The sequence below is a fragment of the Triturus cristatus genome, chromosome 5_1, assembly GCF_964204655.1.
Source record: "Triturus cristatus chromosome 5_1, aTriCri1.1, whole genome shotgun sequence".
Lineage (NCBI taxonomy): Eukaryota > Metazoa > Chordata > Amphibia > Caudata > Salamandridae > Triturus > Triturus cristatus.
The window spans coordinates 609,569,907-609,595,003 of NC_140587.1; the positions used below are offsets into that span (position 1 = coordinate 609,569,907).

Sequence of the window (25,097 nt, forward strand, 5' to 3'; positions counted from 1 at the left end):
CCCCCTACTTCCTAATTGCACCTTCCTAATGCAAACTCCTCTCCATTCCATCACTTCCCCTTTGCACCCCTCTTCCTCGTCTCCCCATTCTCACTCCACGTTTTACCTCTGCCCCCTCCTCCTCGTCTCCCTATTCTCACTCCACGCTATACCTCTGCCTCCTTCCTCCGTCACCCTCCCAGTTCGTCCTATTCCTTCCCTATTCTCCTATTCCTCCCCTATTTCCTCTGACCCTCTCTCGGTTTCTCCGACCCTCTCTCGGTTTCTCCGACCCTCTCTCGGTTTCTCCGACCCTCTCTCGGTTTCTCCGACCCTCTCTCGGTTTCTCCGACCCTCTCTCGGTTTCTCCGACCCTCTCTCAGTTTCTCCGACCCTCTCTCGGTTTCTCCGACCCTTTCTCGGCTTCTCCGACCCTTTCTTGGTTGCTCCGACTCTCTCACGCTGGCTCCTGCCTCCTCCCGCTGGCTCCGGCTCTCTCACTCGCCAGGCGCTAGCTGCACTTCCCTGCAAGCTTCTCATCTCTTGTGTGCTTCTTCCACTTTATTGTAAGAGTTTTGTCACTGTTACTCTTACCATGTAAAGCACATAATTCTCAGCGCCCAAGTGCTCTCTAAGTAAATACATATTCAGACCCTCAGTTTCTCTTCATGCCACATGAAACAAGCATTTGCAATGCAAAAGTCTCAATGTACGTGAGTTTGACCTATTGGCATTAAAAGTAACAATGCCTTTTATTTATGTTTTGGTTTTTAAAACATAAATAAAAGGCTTTGTCATTTACAAAGCCAATAGCTTAAACTCGCGTGGTAAACAAAATGCAATAATTTGCAAGAGTTCAAGCTATTGGCATTGTAAATGACAATGCCTTTTATTTATGCTTTAAAACAAACATTTAAATAAAACGCATTGTCATTTACAATGTCAATAGCTGAAACTCTCGCAAATGCGAGACCTATTGCATTGCAAATCCTTGTTTCAATGGGAGCATGTGTTCTCGTTCTGAACACAGGCTCCCGTTGAAATCAATGCGAGTCTGACCAAATGATGTCGGGAAGCATTGTAATCGGTCGGACTCACACAACCCAATTTGGTCAGAAGAGTTTCCAATTGACATCGCAACCGGCCCCTAAGTTGGCAATAGGCGCATTACAAACGCCATGAAGCATGATCTCCTTGCAAGCAAGGGAATGGATAAATGAAGCATCGTATTTGTTTCCGCTGAGAAATACTTCAGTTTTTCCATTGCTACATCTGAAATTGAAAGGTAGGATCAATGTCTCATGTACATATCTCTCTCCAAACACCTCATATCTGCCTACCTGAAAATGGTTGAGGCAAGAAGTGAAATGAAATGTAGAAATTAGCAGCGAGATAAACCTATTACCTATTACCATTCCGCAGATGGTCTTTTAGCCACTATAAAGGTAATTTCTCTAAATCTTCTATGATTAACATTGTGTGGGGGGTAACTGAGGAATGTCGCCTCAGAGCGGTACGTTCCGATGAGAATGCGGAGAGTGATCTCCTGGATTGGGGACAAATGTTGACTGCAGTGTCTCCAGTAACAAATCGGAGTTAGAATGAGAGAATGCTTAGTTCACAGTTCACCGGGCCCACTTCATCACCAGCTAACACCAACGCACACGCCCTCTCGCACCATGAACAAATGAACCACAAACAAGTCACAGGTGCACCGCCAGATTTCCTGTATTAGAGGTACAGTACCGCCTGCCTGTCGCTGCCAAGGGGATGTAGGGAGGGGGGCTGTGTTAGATAAGGGGGAATCCAGATTCCCTATTTTGGTTATCGTTTTTTAGGTCTCACCTGATCCAGCGCATGCGCTGGTCTGGCGAGACATTTTGTGATGGCTCCAAAAAGTGCTACCAGGCCAGCCTAGACCTACAGTGCATGTGCGCGGGCGCGCGCGTCGCGCTTTACCGCAATTACTTTCACGGCCGCTTTGATGTTTGATCGCGATCACTTTCGGGGTCCCACGCCGCTTTGATGTTCTCCGTGAGGCTTCAATAGATTTCAGCAGTTAAAACAAACATTGGCATAGCCAATAGGTCTCGCTTTTGGGACCTTATAAGTTTTTAGTTATGCAACTGTTGCATGGCTAAACACTTGTAAGGTCCCAAAGGCGAGACCTATTGGCTATGCCAATGCTTGTGTTATATTGTTTTCAGGATTCAGACCATATTTGTTTTTAAAAGTACTGCTGTTTCAAAACAAAAGTAACTCGGCTCACGGGTAGTGTGATCGGGTGGAAAAATGGGAGGTCATGTCAATAACTCAATAAGTTAAAAAAAATTGATTAACCTTGTGTAAGTCTCATCCTTTTTTGCCATTATTTTTTGTGAGCATGTTAGATTATAAGGCGAAAAGAAACCAGTCACATTTAGGTGTTGCCATGGCACATGGCCAGCTTCTAAAGTCTATAATGCCTAGTTTAATCGCATAATTGATCTAAGCTGATTTTGCCCTTGTAGTAGGAGGGACATGTCACTTTTTTATGATATTAGTTTCTGAAGACATAATGGTATTTAGAGAATAAATCCTAGTTTACAACATCCTGTTATCAACTGCAGCTAATGCCTTTTCTAAATTAACTCTGTCAATTTCAGTTATCAGTTTAGAAACTTTTGCTGGGAAGCTTTCCAAAGTTCATTTTATATATATGGCTTATAAAAAGCCTTTATGGCTTTGTTTTCTCAGACCTAACAAAATATCCTGTAAATCCATGTGTTCTGAAAGGAGAGCAAGTATTCTTTTGCCTCCTCTATAGTGGAATGTTGTAACCCGGTCTGGCCTATGTGTTTATTTTGCCTTTTGCGTTGTTTAAGATATGTGCACGACAACCAGAGGGGTGGCCACACTAGCCACCCATCTGGACCGTATATAAATAATTGTATGTACCATGTTGTTAAGCTGTTCCTATGTCTAATTTGTAAACTGTTGCCAATTACCAACATTTGCAATTGTGGTAATGTTTGTGTATTCATGTCCTTTATTTTAGCAAAGCCTAGGCACTGTGTTTGCTGTACTGTTTTGTTCAGAAGAATCATTTGTCTCTGTATTAGACACGCTCTAAACAAAGCCTCATTTCCCTGAACTTGCCAATCTTTTTCAAATCAATATTGTCTTTTAAATATTTGTAACTCTATACAGACAACTGGGAAATAAAGGAAGCCGAATAAATACATTTTGTTTTGGTCAGCATATTTTTCTTTGCCGGCCGGGGAAGGGGAACGTTTTTATAGGACACTAGGTTTACATGGTTGTTGACAGAAAAATATGCAAACTTTGCAGGTATGTTTTTTTAAGCTACTCACTGGTAATGTTGGTCAATGTTCCAATTGGGTCTAGTTAAAAACTGCATGTGGAATACCAGGTCTGTGTAAATATTGGTGTGCATAGCAATGATAACTGTACATTTCACCATAATTAGTTGTTCCAACATGCATATCTTCACTTTCAAATACTGTATAATAGTCTAACTAACAAAGCATCATAACATATTTTACATCCCAACCATCAGACAAGCTGCTAGGAGTTAAAATGTCACTTAGTGAGATTAAAAAAAATTAATGGATGTGTAAAGTCTCTCAGTAAGACCAAAAATGTCAAATGAGACCTTATCCCAAACAATGCCATCCATGACTGGAAATGCAGAAATGTTCACAAGGGACCATCTCTTTCCACTTTATGTGATGAAGAGTGAGGCTTCAGTACCTTGGAAACTAGTTCAACAGCATAGCATTCTGGGAGATCAACAAAAAGGAAAAGCAATGAAATGGCAATCCAAACGTAAATCCAAGGAGGAGCAACGTAAGTCTGTTTAGTAAAAAACATAAATGCACCAATCCCATGCAATGGTCTATCTGACGAATCTGAAGAAAAGTAATCTATGTTGGCAAAATAGCCAGAGGTAGTCTGTGAAAATCAGGAACCTCATGGGCAGAGTTGAACTGGTTGATCATAATAAACAACTTCATTGTTCGGAGGGGTAATTGAAGACTCTGAATTCTACTATTCTAATACGGTGTGTGTCTGGTGTTGGTAGCTGTAACTGGATGTAGCGAAACTTCAGTGTCTGATATCCCTGCCCAGGAGTAGAAATGTCAGTATTATGTAATGTTTGCAAAGGGATTTCCTGTATGGTAGTGAGATGAAACAGATAACTACCCAGGAATCCTCGTGGACTACTATGTAGGACTGGCCACGTGGTGTTGGTTTATTTGATCTATGGATACAAATCTCTTGTGTTTACAACCAGCAAGCAGTGGCAAAAGTACTGTTCTGGTACCTTAAACTGCCAGGACTGGAACTGGCGTGCCGCATGATGGGCCAAATTCCATTCTGCCGACAATCTTTTCTCGAACTAAAACACCCAATCTATGGAATTCAGAAATGAATTGCTTGTTGCACCTTCAGTTCTCCAGTAGCCGAACATTTCATGAGTTTGTTCGAATGGACATCTCATCAGTCTTTCAGTTCCTGTAGGATAGCCAAACATTCATTGATCTCAAAAGGCGTAACCACCGCCACTGTGCCAGGATTATCAAGGTCTGGAGCACAGGTCTGAAATTGAAAGGTAGGATCTCTCATGTACATATCTCTCTCCCAATACCTCAGATCTACCTACTTGAGAATGGTTCAGGCAAGACGTGAAATGAAATGTAGAAATTGGCAGCGAGATAAGCCTGTTACCTTTCCGCAGATGGTTTTTCAGGTAAAGGTAATTTCTCTAAATATTCTGTGCTTAACATTGTGTAAGTCCCATCCTTTTTTGCCTTTGTTTTTTGTGAGCATGTTAGATTATAGGGCGAAAATAAATCTGTCGCATTTAGGTATTTCCATGGCACGCAACCTGCTTTTAATGTCTCTTATGGCTAGTTTAATGGTATAAATTGATCTAAGCTAATTTTGCCCTTCTAGTAGGAGGGACATGTCACTTTGTATGATGTCAGTTGCTGAAGATATAATGTTATTCAGAGAATAAAACCTAGTTGACAACATAGTCATCCTGTTATCAACTACAGTTAATGCCTTTTCTAAATTAGCTCTGTCAGGTTCATAGGGAGTCTGGCCACCCAAGGATCGTCTTGGCTGATTATTTAAAGCTCTCTGGACTCCATACAGATGATGGATCTGACTACGACCTGAACCTATTTTTTTTATTTTACGGAGTTTTATATAGCGCAGATTTGAGGTTGACTGCCCTAGCCGTCAACCCACATCCTCTCCCAAATACTAATACTCTAATACCTAATACTGTAAACGTTAAAGACTGCTCTAAGTCGCAGTTTTTCCTCTCTACAATCAGATTTCCCTCAGGATGATATGGTGAGGAATAATGCACAGCCTCATCGTGGCGGGGTAGAAGTTACAGGTCGTAGGCCAGGTCTATTTAAGTAGGGTTTTATTTTACTAAAGACACGTTTATGCCGACTTGTTATTCTTTCAGTGGCCAACTTGGCGGGATCCGTCTTGTCAGTTTAAACCCCGTCCACTCTGTACGGGTTTTGGCTCCACCTCCCGGCTTCCGAAGACCGGTCTCCGTATTCCGTCCGTACCGATGGGTAGAGGAGGGTATGAAGACAAACAAAAGAAAAAGAGGTATCAGGACTCTTGTCCTGTTGATTACCAATGCTTAAGGGACTGGGGAGTGAAGGAGGCACCACACACTCTTGTGCACGTCGTGACACACAACGGAATTGAGATTCGTGAACTAGTGCTCGTGTGTGAGGAAAGTTGTAGTTGGTGATTTAGCAGGGGTCTACGGGTTTCTGCTTAGGTAGTCGTGCGGTTTCTCCTTCCCACCCACCCCGAGAACTTGTCTCGTACCTTTTTCAGCCACGCTCCTTCTGGAGCGTGGCTCGGCGACACGTGGGGACCTTGGCCTCCTGGCTCCGTCGGGACTGTAGCTGGACCCGGTCCTCGTTCTGCTCCGCCTTCCTCTTCCTCTCCTCTCCTCTGCTCACCACGAACGCTCTCACTTTCGGCTCTTCCTCCGCTCCGGTGTCTAGGCACACCCACTTCCTGGATTTCTCAGTCCTTAATGCCTGGAGCGTCCTGACATCAGTTGGGGCGGAGTCTCGTCACATTGGAAACCCCAGTTAAAGGAGCCGGCTTCATGTTCATCCTCCGTTGGTTCCAATAAAGGTGTGGATTGTGGTTTCCAGTCTTCCTGCTGAGAGGGGACAAGAGGGGGAGATAGAGGCACTGCAGACCACCAGTCGACATTGGGCTCTAATGTCTTGCCCAGTGAGCCCGCCCGTCACACACATATATACATAATATCCCGGTGAGCACTAGAGGCAAATGCCGGTGCCTGGTCTGAGTGGAATGCTGCTACTCCATATGTCCAGTTGAAGACTCGCAAACCTTTTTTAACAGCTCGACCATCAGCCGATCACTGTGGCCATACCCATTGGAATCTAGAACACAAATTCACTGCTAACAGGATGTATTTAAAGGAGTCAGCAGAGTTGAGTGGCACACAGTGGTTGAGATATACACAAGCCAATGGGTTGTTTGAAACTAGGAGAGGTGTCTGCGGTTGGCATGTTGTGGTGTAAATTTTAATTTGTTGACAAATGTCGGAACTAAGGACATATTGCCTGGTCTGTTTGTTGAGACCTGGCCACCAATAGTGCTGCTGTACTACTGAAACTGTGGCTGCCACACCTGCATGGGCTGAAGCTAATCGCTCATGAGCAGCTAAAGATAATTTCTAGTCTGCAGTCCGAATATGGAATCACTTGATCCCCCACTCTGGGAATACAAGCAATTTGCATATTTTGTGCACTCAGTAGGTAGAAATATTTAGCTAGATATTTTTTAGGTAATGGAGTGCCAGTGCATGAGGTATTGACAACCACCATGATGTGTCCATCCAGTCTCGTATGGGAACGAGGAATTGCAGCTACGCCAGTAGTCTGGACTGCTGCCTTTGCGGATACATCAGCCAGTGAATTCCCAGCAACGTGTATTCCAACATGTTGGGGACTCAGTGTATGTATTACATGAGCCTGTGGCAAACATTCCTCCGAATGTGCCACCTTTCCCCAAAGCAACTTGTGCTTGATAATATTCCCTTTACAGTCTCTGAATCCATTCAAGCGCCAATAGTGCAAGTGCTCATTGGGAGACTGGACACAATAATCTGAATCACTCATTATTAGTATGAGAAATTCTGGATCGGTATTTTCTAGTACCCAAATTAGAGCTTTGAGTTCCACCTGCTGTGCAGTGCAATCACCTTCTGATTGTGTAAATGTTTTAATAGGCTGGAAGACTCCATCTCTCTGCCCCTCATCACTGTGCAAGCAGTGGAGTATTGATGTTTAGTTCCAACTGCGGGCTGGGAAGAATCATCAGTATGGGGTATGAAGTCGTACTGGTCAAGAGGCAAAACGTCAGTGGGCACGGGGTATTCCACATAATGTAGGAATTTTTGTGTGTGTAGTGTAGAGTCAAAGAAATAATCTACGTCAGTAGATGTTAAGGGGGTGGCCCACTGTATCCATCTAAGATGTTAGGCTTTAGCGTTAGGAACGCTGACTTTTGTAACAGCCTCTAAGACTGGAATATGAGCCATGAGAATTATGCATTTCCCCAGAGCCCAATGATCTTTCCTTTATAACAGCAGTCTGAACTGCAGTCAGTATTGTTTCTGTAGGTGCAATACGCATTTCTGCGTTGGAATATAAATGCAATTTATATGCAATTGGTACAGTATCACCTTCATTGAAAGTGAAATATGTAGTCTGTGGTCCCCGCAAGTTAGTGTTTTAACACGTGTGTTTACAAGTTTTGGTGCAAGCATATCAGTTTTCAAAGGTTTCAGAGTCTGTGTAATTTCTGGTGTCCAATGTGTGCTTGAGAAGTCTGGACGTATTAAATAATGAAATGGTTTTACCCATTGTGCATAATCTGAATGTAGCTCCTACCAAAGTTGAGAAATCTCAAAAGTGATTGTAGCTTTTGTATTGTGTTGGCCGAAAGTAGGAGTGCACATTTCTCTAAGAAATACGGTACTAGGCTTTTTCCTTCATTAGATAACTCGTATCCCAAGAACAGAACACAGAGATGGGCAATTTTCGTTTTTTGCACGTTAAATTTGTAGCCATTTTCTGCAAATCCCACGACAATACGATCTACTCTTTCTAGATGTGTGTTCCAGCCATCTTCAGTAATGTATATGTCAACGACATAGGGCAATGTTTCTGGTTCAGTTTCTTGTAGAATTGATGTCACACAGTTAGGGAGGGAACAAGCCTGGGCTGTTCTTATACCAGAGGGAGTCGAAAAGCTATTTTTGTGACCCAAGCGTGGTGAATGCAGTTAAATCCCTGCTTTTAGGCGCTTTGTTTTGGCAGAAAAAGCCATTTGAAATGTCTAATGTTGTTTTGTATGTTTTTGTGCACAATATTGTTCCTTAGTGCTGCGCTGTGTGAATTTTGTACTGCGAATGTGCGTGTGTGACTGTTTAAATGTCTGTAGTGTAAGACTAAGCGATATGAATGATATGGTTTCGCTAATGGGAAGAAAGGATTGTTCATTGGTGAAATGCACTGCTTAATAATGCCTTGACATTCAAGTTGTGCTAGAATTTCTTTAATGTTGTAGGAAGGTAGGCTGTTTCTATCACGGATGCCCCCACTTTTTCCACTTTCTTAGAATGTGGTTTGGTCACCCCCTGGAGACCACTGTATTTTGTGAAACTCACCTGATTCTTTTCAAATATTATTGTGTGTGCTATTGATACCTCCGGGTAGGAGATATACGAATGTGTTAGTTATTTTGTTGTGAAAAAATAGACTTATTTTTACATAAACACTGTGTAGTTCCTTTTAACCTACACTATTGATTCAAGTTGGTAAAACGAGCTGATTTACACTCCTTCAAGATAAGCCTGAAGGCTGCTCTCCACAGCCACTACTTTAGAGCTTTCCACGGTTATCAAAGAACACTAAAATCCCCATAAGGGTTGCCTGGATCAGTGCAAGGTGCACCACTTAAATTAGGGTGCACCATATACTAAGCCAGCCTGCTACACATGTTGTTTAGCTCCTTGGATTTTTGTGCTTGCAGTTATGGGCTGGACCTCAGTAGTATGAGATAAGGTGAATCTTGATCCCAGCTTACATTGTTGCAGTATAATGCCTGGGCTTGTGCAGCGGCCCACTCCATAGTTTACTCATATTTAACTTCTTCAGGAATTAGGACAGAGAAGCATTGTATTATTATGTCTTCACCATGTGGAACATTTGTAACAAACTCAGATGGCCAATCCCTTTCAACCAAGAGAATTGCATGTGCTAGTATCAAAAAAGGAATTTAATTGTGTGGGGTATATCACCCTCAATTTGTATGTCCAAATGATATAATCTACCTGGAGATGTAACTCTCTGATCTGGGATTTCCACCTGAACAAAATCATTAGTTGCTCTCGCCACCAGAAACTCTTGAAGATTTTGGCGAACTGTTGTGACCTTTGCCACGCTGTCAAGCAGAGTCTGTACCTACTTCTAAGGGAAAATATGCTACCTTCTTTTTCTTGTATTTAGGCTTCTGTTGTGGAAGTTTCTCTTCCTTTTTAGGTCGAGCATTCGAGACCTCTTGTATATACTTTAGTATATACGTATATGTGTATGTACTTTGTGGGCTCTGGAGATCAGCCCTAGGACTTGTCTGCTTTCACTTAGGGACTTTTGTTTTCTGTTCAACTGCCTCTATTTAACTGTCTTGATAGAAAACGACCAGTAGAGGTCAGTAAAATACCAGAAGTGCTTTTTGCTTGGTCAACTGCCTCTATTTAACTGTCTTGATAGAAAACGACCAGTAGAGGTCAGTAAAATACCAGAAGTGCTTTTTGCTTGGTCAACTGCCTCTATTTAACTGTCTTGATAGAAAACGACCAGTAGAGGTAAGCACCCTTAGACAATATTATTTTTTTCAAATCTTGTCTTTTCAGTGATATGACCACCGAAGGCCCTGAATTTATATTAAAAACAGAGCTTTGGACGATACCATTTCCCACTGAAAGGCAATATTTCTCTCCATGTGTTCCCATACCCGGTGTGTCACGCAGTTTGGTGCTTACTTTCCCTCCATGTTAAAGAACAGTAGAGGTTTCAGCACCCAGGCTATTGTGCTGCATAGCTAAATACATATAAGGTCCCAAAGGCGAGACCGATTGCATTGCAAATGCTTGTTTATGTTGATGTCAGATGAGCATTGTGAATCTTTTTTCTGTTTCAGGTACTCTTCTGCTCTGCACTCTGATTGTCCTCCTCTCTCCGAGCATTTTTTGGATGTTTCCTGAAAGGATGTGTTTCGCTATACTGATACCGATCAGGCTGTTTAATTGTTTTACCGTTACACAAATTATAGAATTTTTCAGAGGACTCCTGCTTCGTAGATCTTACCAGTGACTTTGTTTTTTCTTTATTTTTTTGTTTATCCCAGAGTTTTTTTTTTAGAAGATTCTGGTGCCTGTTTTGGGTTATCATTGTCGGAATTACTCTTCAGTTGTGGTTTATTAGGTCTACCTCCCAAATTATCTCGACCTATAGATGTATCGTTTTCGGCAATAATTTTTTAGTGTGCACCCCTGATCCACTAATGGAACCTGTGTGAGGCATTGGAGTACTGCCAAAGATGCTTCCCCTTTAATGGTGCTTAAAATTATTGAGGATACTGTGGCATAATCGCCAATAAGTTTCATTCCTGAATCCAGGGAAAGGGGCAGCCCCGTATTCATTTTGAATGTGCATTATCACCGCAGGCAAAACAGCTATAGATGGTGTGCCATGCGTGATGGTATATATTGCAGCAAAAACTTTGCCCCAAGTGCCACATTCATGTACTGGAGGGACCATCCCTAAAGGTAGGCACATTGTGAGAATTCTATGTTTTTCTTGGGATCCCCGTTTGGGGAAATGCTGCTTCATGCTGATTTGTTTTTTGTGCAATCCAGAATGTAATTTCTCCCCATCAGGTGGGAACTGTACCCATTATTGCGTTGTTCAATTGGAGTTAGTGACCTGGCACTATCTAGGGAGTTCTGCCACTGCTTCTTGAAGAGTGCTTCCTGAGCCTTGGGCAGGCTAGTGTCTGTCTCGGTCGCCTCCTCGACCCACATGCACAACCATGCTTAAAAAAGTTTCAACCCCTTCATCTTCCTTCCCTTCGCCGTTGCAAGGTTGCCCGTGTGGGTGGCGAAACAGACAATCAGCCGTTTATTTCACTCCAGGGCGATACACTACTTCGAATGAATGCGGCTGCAGTTGCACTGCCCACCACTCGATGCAGTGAGGGGCATGTAGAGATGTTTCTGTGAAGAGCAGGACGAGCGGCTTGTGATATATGATGATCGTGAAATGCTGGTCGTACAAATAAAGATGGAAATGCCAGCAGGTTCATTTAATTGCTAGCACTTCCCGTTCTAATTGAGCATATCGAGTCTCTGTGTCAGACAACACTCTGCTGACACATGCAATCGGGGCCCCTGCTCTTCTCCTGCAAAAGAACTTGCCCCAGCCCTACGGGGCTAGCATCCATCACAAGCTCCTTCTGGCATCTCTGGTTGAAGTAGGCTATGGTGGCGTTAGTCAGCATTGCATCATTTACTTGGCGAAACAGCTTGTCAGTGTGTTCATTCCACTCCTGTGTAGCGTTTGTTCTTGTCAGTGCTCCCAGGGGTCAGACAGGGTGGCCAATTTCGAAATGAACCGGCCGCAGTAGTTCACCATCCAGAGGAAGCCCCTTAACTCTGTGGCAGGTCCATGAATCGATGCATTCCCTGTGTCTTCCACCTTCCATGGGTCCACCCGCAGCTCTTCTCTCAAGAACACATACTCAAAGAATTCTATCAAGTCTTCATAGAACAAACATTTCTTCTTATGTAGCATCAGTCCACAGTCCGCCAAATGCTTCAGCGTTGCCCTTAACCACACATGATAATCCTCAACAGTGTCTGAGAAGATCACGATGTCATCATTGATGTGGCGGCCTAGGAGGTGTGAGAAGTTGGCCTGGCATATGCTGTCCACTAGTTATAGTGGGCACCTTGCACCAGTCCAAACAACCCTTATTGATGATTAGGTTTAAGACAACCTTTATTGAAAGCTATCCTATTGGTAGCTATGGAGAGCAGCCTTCAGGCTAAGTCTAAAAGGAGTGTAAAGCAGCTTGGTTTACCAGATTATAACCTCCTTGAATAACTAAATGAAAGGAGAACCACACAAGGTATATATATAAAATATATGTATTTATTTCTAAACACTCTCTACTAACCTCTTTATGAGATTAGAGAGCAAGGCACACAATAATACCGTTCTAAAACGACAGTAAATGGCACAATATACAATGGGCCCCAGGGGGAGACCAAACCATATATTTAGAAAGTGGTATAAGAACCACGACTTGACTAGACACAGTGCCTAGAGCACGTAGAATCTCTGGGACCCCAAGGAACCACCCAAGGTAGTGACACGGGACCCACGGGGGTTGCGTGCAGTGTGAGAACACAGCCGCGAGCTCCATACAGTCCTATGGGAAAGTCACGGTTTGAATTTTAGAGTTTAAGGACACTAGGAGAGGACTTGGAGCAAACCCTTTCAGACTTAGAAGGTTCTAAGGCCAGCACCCACGTGAACACCAGAGTATTCGTGTTACCTAACCCAGGGAAGCCGGGTGCATAGGTGTCAAATGGGGTCGGGAATCTTCGATGTCGTCAATGGAGAGTTGCTGCAAAGTGCTGCTGCCGTGGAAAGGAAAAGTGTCCGATGTGACCCAAGCCTGGATTGAAGATGTGAAGAACCTGGAAGCAGAAGGGACAGAGTCTGGGTCACTTGCCAGTGACCAGGGGCACGATAGACGAATGCCCACCGATGTCGGGTGTTTCAGGTGCGAGGAGGTGAAGATTGACGCCACTGCCACTTAGACCAGGAGGCATTGACGATGACCACAGTCTGTAGGCGAGCTGTCCCACGAAGAATGTTGAGTGCTGGGGGGGTCGGTGTCCGGATTGGAGACCAACAAACCTTGGCAATGGCAACCCACGCGGTGACAGTAAAACGGCTTCGGTGTGGACCAGCAAGGTCCTGTGGACTCCCCAAGTGATGGAGAGTCATGGCACGTCTGGAGCAACCAGGAAAGCCAGTTGAAAGTCAAAGTACCCTTCTCAGGGACCCACAAGTCGACGGACAAGGGATCGCGAAGGGACCTCAAGTGGAATCACTAAATACCAGCCCATGAGTCACTCGAGGAGTGTAGGGCAGTAATCTTCAGTGGAATCACTGCTCGGGGTCTGGACTACAAGTAGCCCAAAGCACAGCCTCAGGGATCGCCAAGAAGCATATGCTGCTGCAAATGTGCCCGGTGTCCAGGGGTTCGGGTTGCACGGTCCCCACGAGGGCTTTGGATCTCCGAGTTTCTGAGAGCACGGATCGGCCTCGGCTTTTCAAACAGGTTGAATAGTTCCACAACTCCAAAGTGAAGCAACAGTGATGACTTTACTGCCCTATCTATTTCTTGAGTGACAAGTAATATTGCAGCCTTCCAACCTAGGATCACTACTGTGGTGCAGCTGTCGCCAGGTCCACTAGCTCGCTGAATGGCGGCAATGCCGTGACAGACGAGGGAGCTTAGGGAGCTGTGGGGCAGGGTTCTGCTGCTGCTCTGACATTTTACGAACTTCGCCCTGCAGGCAGGAAGCCTCCCTAAGCCTATAGGGCTTGGCCTGCTGCGCTGAGGGCAAAAAGTGACAGTTGTCCCACCCTGAAAGTGACGTTAGTTTGTTACCGGGACTTCTGGCCCCTGGAGTCCATCCCGGGCAGTGATGTCACCCTGGTCACGTGCTCATGGTTCTACCAGGTGGTTAGGGCTATGCAGCAACCCTCAATGAACCAGAGCCCGGCGATCAGGTTGCCATGATGTGATGTAGAAGAGTACGCCCCTTTTTGATGCTTAGACTATATATAAGGAGCCCTAAGCAGCCTATGCCAAACCCAGGAGCCGCCCTCCAGAAAGAGATCGTTTGGTCATTATGTGATACACCCACCTCATCATAATGACGCCCCCCTGCTGGTGGTTTGAACACTATCGATAGATATTATCATAGCCTGCACCAGCAGCAATAGAGCAAAATGCGCAGTAGAGCAACCTTAAAGAGAGTGGTAACAATGTCACCAGTTTTGACGAGGACTCTGCCGGCGGTTAGAAACGCTCAGCCTCAAGGGTTTGCCACAACTGATATCTCCTATTAAGAGCTCCAGCAGCGCAGCAAAGCCTCGAGAAACTAAGCAAATGCTGGAAACTATTTCATTGACATGGAAGATGGTGATCAATCTGTAACCGCTCCTATCTCACAGGTCTATGAATAAATGGGGTTTCTGGAGGAATCTGCTCTGGATGCTATAGTTGTGCAACTGCCGCACACAAACTCTGACACTAGTAATGCCTCGATGGACTTCAGTGACTCTCAGGATTTCAGAGACACCGCCGAGTCCCACGAAAATGACGAGGTTAGTAAAAACCGTTATAGACACTTATACCGTATATACGGCTATATTTAATTTTAATCTAATACTCTGTATTGTTTTCTTTTCTGAGCCATTGAAAACATTGTCAAAAAGAGCCATGGAAGAGGGGACGCGGCCAAAGGTTAACAGCGTAATTCTTTTACTGGTTATGCTGTTTAAAACAGACAAAGTTCCACAATCTATAACAAAGAGCCACATAATAAATGTGTTTGTGCCTATGATATTGCAGATTTTGAAAAGGAAGCTCCAGGCGTACACTAGGACACCATTTGGCCTGCTAAAGGTTTTGCTGCACACGTCTGTCAAACGTGACCATTTTAACCTCTGTTATGGCCATAAAGTTAATGATTCGCCGCAGGAGGCTCTTGAGTGTCTATATGACTCGTACACTTCAAGAACAATAGGTTATATATGTAGCTTGCTAGACCCAAACAAAGTATGTAAACTTTAAAGGTTGGTGTATGGTTTGTTCGAGTAAAAGAAAAATGTCCACCTTGATATGATTAAGTTCTTGTCGACCACACTCAAAGAGAACCGATGATCAAGCGAGCCAAACTCAAAACTTTATCATATTCAAGGTTTGTATACGTATTTTGTTAGATGGATGGCAGAAAGGGCTATAGAAAGACGTTTGTGCAATATTTATTCAAAAAATAGAGAAGTTGGCTCTTTAGTCACATGAAAACAGTAAAAAAAAAAATTATGAATCCCTGGTATCGTGTCATTATTGTATTATTAATGTTACTTACTTACTCACTTTTAGGACAAGCATCAGAATGTCGGTGCACAAGATGCCTCTGAGCTACGTCCAGGATACATATGTTTTGCCAGATTGGTACATGTGTTGCTTAAAGAAAGAATAGCTGAAATACAACATGTAACTCTGCGCTATCTAAAGCTTAGGGTGCCGCCCATGGCGATGCAGTATGACAGCCCTACGTGCAGAGACAGCGGATGTATCTGCGAATGAATACTGGAGCGCGTGCGAATGCCATATGAGGGAGCTAATACTATCACTGACGACTAGGATACATATCGCCTTGAAGCTTCTGACCGCAGGGTATTTCAGAAATAAAGGTTTCTTATTGTACGACAGAGAATTGTACGATCTTTTGAATGCCGTCAGAATCCTGACTGTACAAAGTTATAGAAGGGGTGAGCAGGAAGTCCTGTCTGGAGCTGTAGAGTTTATAACTGTAAAAATTTCAAAACTTGTGACGCTGAGGCAGATTATCTGCTGGGACCCTAGTATTTTATGTAGTATGTGTCATGATATGTATATGTAGTGAAAAGTCAGCAAACTGTACAACGACAAGACGTGTACCATTAAACTGTCAAGTATGCCCTGTTAATTCATTGCTAACATTCTTTATTTTTAATAAAATGCCCTTACACAAAACCTTTGTCTTTTATTTCATGGGATGCAGGGGTTAATAACATGTCGGGGGATGGGGTAAGGAAGCAATATAACAGATCAAGCGGGGTTGGAAGCTTCAGAAGTGCCAAAGCTCCATCTAGTTGAAAATGAGCCGAAAAACAGAGCACAGGGGAAGACATGGTTATTTGAGGAAGAGGCATATTCACTCCACAAGTCAGCCAGGAAATGTTTTAGAAGGCGACCGGCCATCATTAATGCGCAGCTAGATTATCAATGGGGGGCAGACATAATCAGTCTTCAAGATCTAGCCATGCGTATTAACGGAACTCGATATATATTAACGGTAATTGATGTATTTTCCAAGTACGCCTTTGCAGAAGCGATAAGCGATAAAAGAAGTACTGGCGTAACTACGCCTTTAACGTCATCATCAGGACAGATTGAACCCCTCAAAAACTGCAAACAGATGCCGGAAATTAATTATTAAACAATTTGTTTCAGAATTTATTAAAACAGCTCACTGTTTATCATTTTGTAACACAAACGAAGATAAAAGCTACTATTATAGAGCGTTGTAACAGAGCTTTAAAATCTAAAATGTGAAGATATTTCACAGCCTACAACACCTACCGATATGTGGATATTTTACAGGTGTTTATAGATGCTTATAACACAAGTTATCACAGAACCATCAAAATGTTTCCTGTAGAGGTAACGACCGATAATTTCTTAGCAGGGTAAAGAATGGTGTACAGGAGCCTTTTTTCGCAGCAAGTGTAAAGAAGCTTCTTTTAAAAGAAGGTGCCCATGTTGAACGGAGCCTTTACGAAGGGCTGCCAGCTGACTTTTAGCTACTAAATATTCATAGTGGAAGTGGAGAGGGTGAGGGTGAGGCTTAAAGACACAGCCTATGCAGGTGCTAGTGAAAACACCTCCCACCACTTTAAATGCAGAAAGGTCTAATCAGCCTGGCTATGAGAACACCCAGGAAAGGCAGGGCAAACCTTAACCCCCCTTTGTGACTGCCTAGCGTGAATGCCCATTTCCAGCTCCTGTCACTCCAAAACCAGACAGTGAATACACAAACAGGCAGAGGCACACAGGATGCTTAAACAAGAAAATGTCCTCTTTCTAAAAGTGGAATTTTCAAACAAGCAATTTGAAAACCACCTTTACTTAAAGAAGTGTTATTAAATTCTGAGCTCAGGGAGCCTAAACTCCATTTCTCTATCTTGTCCCAATGGAAGGTTACTCTTGTAAGATGTTACAAGGCAGCTCCTATTTTAACCTATGGGACAGACAGCCTTTCAGTAGTGAAAAACGAAATGCACAGTATTTCACCTTAACGACATGTAAAACACACTACTACATGTCCTACCTTTCACATACATGGCACCCTGCCCATGCGGCTACCCTGGGCCTACCTTAGGGGTGACTTATAAATACAAAAAGCAAAGGTTAGGACCGGGCAAGTGGGTGCACTTGTCAGGCCGACATGGCAATAAAAACTGCGTTCAGACACTGCACTGGCTGAGACACCTTTTGAAAGGCTACTTGTGTGAGTGGCACAACCAGTGCTCCAGATCCACTAGTAGCATTTGATTTACAGGCCCTGGGCACACACAGTACACTGTACTAGGGTCTTACTAGTAAATTAGATATGCCAGTCATAGAAACACCAATCCACAATACAACTTAAATAGAGAGCATATGCACTTTAGCACTGATTAGGAGTGGTAAAGTGCCAGATTCCTAAAACCAATGATAAATGGGTCAAAAACAGGAGGGCAAAAAGTCTGGGGATAACCCTGCCAAAGAGGCTAGGTCTAACAATACCGTAAATTGACTTTCATGATAGATAATGTAAGCCATCTTACTTTTCACAGGCTCTCTGGATGTGATGTATTGCCATTATTCGCTGTAGTAAAGAACTTTTACAGTGACTGCAAAATACTTCTCAAAAAGACCCAGTTCTCAAAAGTCTACCAGTCTGTCGGGAGATGTTTCAATCGCAGCATGGGCTTCAGCCACTCTAGACAGGACAACCGCCTTGGTAGTGCTGCGATCTAGTATAACCCAGGGATGCTAACCGCCAGACATGTGTCAGTCGCGCTGGTGTTAATGTTGACCAAACACCGCTGTTTTTTCCCAATTATTTTACTGTAACAGATACTCTTTAAAGGCCTGGAAATGCCCCTTCACAACAAAGAACAACAAGGGTGACTATTCTGAAGGTCCCAAATGGTGCTATTTTTGCATTACTCTGTAAAAGTTTAGAGAGGTTTTCTAAAAATTCCACTGCGTCAAACACATAGCAGGCATTTGTTTGGTGAACAAGGGGCTGTCAATTCCCTGCCCATGGAAGCAGAGCTGATAGAAATAATTCGGCCCCATGTTGTGTAACAACTACTCTATGAGCGGTTGTACGGCCTGGTGAATAGCTAAAAGCTCGTGATCAGATGAGATTATGCATTCTAAGTTAACAAACTTGAATTCTTCGTAATACTCTGTAGCGTTAAATCTCTCTACATTTGGCCGGTACCATATGACGCTCTCTAAAAACACCATCTCTGAATCCTCAGATTGGGGGTTTGTGTTGGATATTGAGCTCTCTGGCATATCATTTTGTTAGGGCTGACTCTGATTCTGAGGCAGTGTATTTGTAAGCCTCCTTGTAGCACAAATTCTGGCTTTCTTTAATTTACTGATTAAAATTTACTGACACGCTGCTTGATGTTATTAGCCCACTTATGTTTCTCACCAGCCCACCCGTTTGTAGGCAGCCCCCTGAGCCAGTTTGAAAGGTATTGGTATTATTTGCTGAAGGTGTCCTTCCTAATTCCACAGCTACAGCCTTTACTTTAAGACCGTCTTTGTGTTCCGTGTATCTGGGTCTCTCAGTTTTGCCCTGTGAACGCTTGAAACGCCTGGAGCACCTGCGACCCTCTCTCTAAATTTGTGTTTGGTGTTCTTATCCGTGCCATTTTGGGATGCCCTGTCATGGTATTTAAAACTTTCGGGCCCTGTCTGCGGGATTCTATCTCCTTTTTGGCCAGGCGAACTCATAGAAACCATTGTGCTTTAGTAAGGATGTCTTGTACCTTCTTTTTATATTTGGAACTTTGGTCTGAGTTATTATTAAAACTTGAACACGCACACTTTATGGTGCATTGCAGACCTTGTCAAGATGAAATAACGTCTACATCTGCAGCATCTGATTTGCAAGATTGTAGCACCTCTCTTCTACACCTCCGTATCCTCTGGATTATCTCTCTCTGTGCATCCTAGAAGGGTCGGTTCTCGGTTTCTGTCTTGCACAGTTTTATGGCCTTGGAGTTCAGATTGGATTTTAGTTTCCATGCCAACCTGGTGCCTGTCTTCCACATGTGACACTTGTACATGTTTTTGGGTTTAAAACCCATATTCCGGACAGTAGGTGTGGGGGGTATATTATCCTGAATCTCCCTGAGCACCGCTCTCTGGCTACCCCCACTAACAGCATTCTGAAGGTCTGGAATTGGGAGCATCCAAAAAAGCAGTTCTCAATCCAAACACCCAGCATGGTATCTGCTGGATGCTCCTGAGGACGACTTGCTGCTATAATCTGCTTCAAAGCTCTGATTATGACATCCGCTCCATTCTGTACTGCTGTCGGGGTATGTTGAGGTGAGTGGTAGAGGTTTTACACTTGACTTTGGGGCTGGTGGGATCCTAGGTACCTGGAGGTGTAACAGGTGACATAGGATATGGTGAATTTAAATGTTGGTCATAATAGCTCTGTGCAGTAGGGGGCTGGGAACAGGTGGCTGTTGCCCCTCAGCGTCTACATTAGAAGGAAAACTGTGAGCTGGCTGCTGCGCCGGCTGGTGTTTCAGAACTCAATGGCACCCTTGTTAGGCCCTTGAGAGACCCTACACTTACATAAGATGTGTCTGTTTGGGAATGATAATTTTCAAGCCCTTCATCAACTAGGGTTCATGAGATTTTTATATGCGATTGTGACTCACTGGTTAGCCCCCTGACAAGCCCTACACATGCAGAATACGGTTTCCGGTCTAGATGATCGTTTTCAAGCCCTTTGTCAAATAGAGTATGTTATTTTTATAGCTGTGTCCACTTTTGGATGATTGTTTTCAAGCCCTTCATCCCAAAGGCTATGTGAGATATTTGTAGTCAGTTTTGGGGATCCTTTGGGGAGCAAATTGACATCCACCCTCTCAGGCAGTGGACATTTACCTGCATGAAGATTTTAGGGACATGGCTGCGTACTAAGTGTGTTTTTTAAGGATAGATCTAAAAGAACGGTTTGTAGGTCCTGGACCATGGGTTTCTTCTTTTTCTTTAAGGAAAGGTGACTCTATTTTGATTTGTTTAGCGTGAGATCTACTTCCTGGTGTTTTCATGACCCTGGCTGTTGTGCGTCTTTACTTTTTGAGGTCTAAAACCTTAGCCAAAAACGTTTCTCCTGTATGCGTGTTCACTGTATCGGCTGTGGGTTTTGCTGGTAAAGCATTGTAGAGTAGCAAGTGTCTCTAAGGCCTGCATTTGCTGAGTCCGCCTATGGTTTGTTATGACGCATGGGGCATCTCTCATCAGTTGCTAGCGTAGGGTCGTTTTGACGGATCTGTGTGATGTCCTTTAGCTGCATCAAAGTACGCTTAACCTTTCGTGGTACTCCGCACCAGTCTTTTGTGTTGGCTCTACGATGGAAAAAAAAAAAAAAACATTAGTTAAAAAAAAAAACTACAACCTTATTATTAGAACTGCCTGTCTAACTATTGCTTTATATTTCTTACTAGATGTTTGAGATAAAAATGAATTGGGGTTCTTTTGGCACTACATTTTGAAAAAAACATCTGCTTTGCCCCTTTGTGGAACCCCTTTCTTTGTAGCATGTCTGTCTATCAACCCTGAAGACTTCCTTTTTTTGAATGAGGTCGCGGCCCTTCCAGGACTCGTTAAGGCTCCGGCCACCACTTTTGATTGGAGGTCTACCTTTTGATAAGGTTTGGCATAATCCTGTGCTTGCAGTAGAAGTGTGAAGAAAAATAATCACATTTCCAAAATAATACAGTTATTTAGCACACTCTCTGAGGGCATAATGGAAGCTTGTTTTTATTTTTACTGTACGGGCTAATCATTACACATCCTTTATACAACAAGGCCATCCCTTTATTGACCTATAATAGCAGGATTATGCTAGACACTGTCCGATGCATCTATAGACTCTAAGATTTGTTTTGGCTCTTCAATAGCTAGCTGCACTTTCGCCTCATGACCTGTAAAAACACCTACTGAAAATTTACATAAAAAAATAAGTTTCTGCTGTTAAGACAATAAGGTTAGGAAAGGTCTCAGAACTATAACGCTATAAATATCTGTAGCTTGCTGAAATTCAACTGTTCCCTCTTTGCTCAATGTTAATTCTAGGAATTCCTGTGTGTGGAGCAGACAGATTTGGTTTAAAACATCTCTTACAGACATCACCTGTCCTAGTTGTTAGTCATTTTAAAACAAATTCTAGACGTGTTGTACACAATATAATAACATCATTTACAGGCATTCTTAATAAGATACAGGGCCAGCAGGGTTAATTAAAGCAGGGTCTTTAAAACCGCGCTGAACAGTTCTGGCGTCTAAGCCCTGGGGGCTGCGCTAGATCTTTAACCCTCTTTCAGAATTGCACCCAAACCTATTCAAAATAACCACATCATGGTTTAGCAAAGTGTGAATATACATATTTTACCACAGACAATTTGTGCTATTACAGAGACCTTGAAACATTTCCAAGTAAAAAAAAAAAACGAATGTGTATCCTCATGTAACTTAACTGGTGCTATGTAAAGCGCTCTGATACCTGATTGAATTCGGGTCAAGTTCGCGCTATATAAAACACTTTTAAAAAAAAATGGATGACATCATCCAGTGACTGTGTGTTTCTGTAAAGTTTAAATATGTTTAATATATATAGGGAAAGGCATATTGAAGAATGAGTGGGTGTATAAGTGTCTGAATGGATCATTTAGTAGGTGCGTGACTGACTCTTTAAGTGAGTGATTAAACGTATCTTACTGAATGCATGGGTTAGTGACTAAACTGTGTGAATGTCTGTATCTGTCTGTCTGTTGGTGTGTAAGCGGCTGCATGGGTTTGTGAATAGCTACATGAGTGTCTATATAGATTATTGATTCGTTGTCTGAGTATCTGCATGGGTGCCTGAGTGTTTGTGTGGGTGGGGTGTGCGTGACTCTGTCCATAGATGTGTGAGTGGGTGATTCACTGGGTGCATGGTTTCAAGAGTGCATCTGTGATGGACTGTATGGGTGGGTGAGTGTGTGTATGGGTGTGTCAGTGGTTCATGTGTGAGTAAGTACATATGTGAAAGGCAGTATATATGTGTGTTGGAGTATATAAATGGCTATAAGTGAGTGTGTGATTGTGAGAGTGGCTGTATGGATGAGTGTGTGCTTGTATCAGTGATTGTATAAGAGTGTAAGAATGTGCTAGTATTTGTACGAGTACGTGAGTTAGTGTGTGTATAACTGTATAGGTGAGTAAATGGCAGTGTGATTAATTATTTGCATGACTGACAAGGTGTGTGAGTACCTCTATAGATGAGTGGTGGTGTGTGAGTGTCTATATAGGTGTATGAGTGCATATGATAGTCCTGTACTGAGTGACCATAAGTATGAGTGACTGTATGGGTGAGTGAGTGGATGTGTGTGTAGACCTAAGAATCAGTGAGTGGGTATGTAGTTATTGGTGTTGGAGTGTCTATGGTTTTGAGAATGGCAGTCTGTAATTTAGAGTGGGTGTATCTAAAGTTATATTAGGGTGTGAGAAGATGCGTGAAATTATCACATGGATGATGTCATGAGTGATGTCATTTGAGATGTCATCAGTGATGTCACTGACCATGTCATGAGTGATGTAATATGTGACGTCATCAGCAGTGCATTGCGGGGGCGCAAGTTCTAGTTAGCTGAACTAACTATAACGGGGGAATTTAACGGGTTTTGTACGAGTGAAATGTCCAACTAACTATAACTTTCCCTAAAACCTATGGTTTTTTCATATAATACACTCACACACTCTCCCACTTTTACATATCTTTTAAAGTTGATAAAACTGGCCTTATTAGAAAACTGTGTAGCCTGAAGGCTAATTGATGCTGGACCTTTGAAACTACACTAAACAGTTCAGACATCTAAGCCAATGAGTTGCGTTAGATCTTTTAACCCCCTTACAGAATTGCACAAAGCATATTCAAAGTCAACACATATTTTACCTCAGAACAATTTTTACAATTACGGTCGGCACTCGCAGTGGGATGGGGTAAGGCTCTGTCGGTATTACACCAGGGGCAGCAGACAGCAAGAGGGCCCTCCCAGCGAGCTGAGCAGAAGTGGCAGACTGGACAGAGGCCCTAAGGTAGGCCCAAGATACCCCTGTCAGCAGGATGCAGTGTATGTGAAAGGTAGGACATGTCCTGGTGTGTGCTGATAGTGAACTACCGTGTAGTTTGTTTTTTACTATGGAAAGGCTATCTGTCCCATAGGATAGCATGGGAGTTTATCTATAACATCTTCTAAGTATAACTTCCCATTGGCACAAGCTAGAAAGTTGGAGTTTAGTATGCCTTAACTCAGAATATAAAAATGCATCTTTTAGTAAAAATGATTTTTATATTGTGTGTTTGAAAATTACACTTTTAGAAAGTGGGTATTTTCTTGCTTAGCCATCCTGTGTGCCTCTGCTGGGCTGTGGATTGACTGTCTGGCTTTGGAGTGACAGGGGCTAGACTGTAGACAGTGTTGAGGTTTGTCCTGCCTTTCCTGGATTTGTCAGGGCTGGGCTGAATAGACCTGGGCTTCATTTAGAGTAGGGGGAGGAGATTTCCTTGCACCTGAATGGGCCTAGTCTGCCTTACACAATCCACCTCCTGCTGGGAAGCTGGACCGGAGAGTACTGAACTGGGTTTGATTGAGCACATATTCTCTCTGCCACCAGAGAACAAAGAGAAATGGGATATAAATATTGGGGCCCAGACCCCTGGACTTTGGATTACTTCTGGACTCAAGCGGAACCTCTGCCAAGGAGAAGAGCTTAAGAAACCTGAAGAAGTACTGCCCCTTTGCTGTGTGCTGTCTGGGGTTGGTCTGCAGTGGATGTTTTTGCCAAGGAGAGGGTAAAGACTTTGCTGTGTATCCTGCTTGAAGAAGATCTGCAAGGGCGTGAAGTAGAGCTTGACTCCTGTCCTGAAGTCTCAGGGACACAAAGATTTCACTACCAGCTGCCCTAAACTTCCTTGCTGGGAGTTCTGACCTGCTAAGAGGTGGCTGTTGCTGTGTTGGGCCTCTTGACGTTGTTTCTGCTTCTGGGAGCTGGAAAAGAGACGCAACGAAGGGAAGCACGACTCATCTGCACCCGTTTCTGACATATCGCCTCTGTGACGCTGAAGAAACCAACGCAGCGCCTGCCCACGGCTAGAGAAGTCACCACACGCTGAATCCTGTGCACCAATCTCTAAAGTTCAATATCACCACACCGATCCTGAAGCAGGCCCTGCTGTGCGGTTGCAAGAACCAGCGCATCATGGGACCATGGCTGGAGAGACCAACGCAGCGCCGTTGTCGCCGAATCAAGGAACAGACACATCCCTGATCCCCACGCATCGCACCAGGGCGCCAAGTCTACAAGATCACCGGGGCCGCAGTAAGATACCGACACATCACCTCCTCTTCAGTAAGAAACAGGCGCACCACTTACCCAGCGTGGCAGTAAGGAAACAGCACATCACCTCCCCCCATGGAGTAAGGAACCAACGTATTATCTTCCCCAGGTGTAAGGAACCCACTCATTACCTTCCCTGCTGCTGTTTTTTTTTTATGATTATGACGCATCCAAGGTACTTTGTGTTAAAAGTGTCGCATCTATCGTTTGCTATGGAGAAAACTGTTTTTACCTTCTAAAACTCATATTTTGATTATTGTATGTTGGATTTTTGTGTTTTTGGTCTTGTTTGGTTTAGATAAAGATTACTTATTTTTCTAAACTGGTGAGGTGCCCATTTGTAGTGTTTTCATTATATCACTATATCACTGTATTTGTGTGCAAATGCTTTACACACTGCCTCTAAGATAAACCTGCCTGCTCGTGCCAAA

The 25,097-nt window shown here is 43.4% G+C and overlaps 2 protein-coding genes across 2 annotated transcripts in view; one reads left to right on the forward strand and one right to left on the reverse strand.

Moving 5' to 3' along the window:
* The window catches only part of GGH (gamma-glutamyl hydrolase), a 161,202-nt gene that overhangs the window by 31,358 nt on the left and 104,747 nt on the right, over positions 1 to 25,097 (forward strand). The gene's annotated exons all lie outside the window — the stretch shown is intronic.
* Positions 16,412 to 25,097, reverse strand: part of LOC146831274 (uncharacterized) — a 210,733-nt gene continuing 202,047 nt past the window's right edge. Inside the window, exon 4 of the mRNA XM_085605541.1 lies at positions 16,412 to 20,633. Within this exon, the coding sequence (XP_085461667.1) occupies positions 20,581 to 20,633 (53 nt within the window). The 3' untranslated portion in view covers positions 16,412 to 20,580. The remainder of the gene's footprint in view (positions 20,634 to 25,097) is intronic.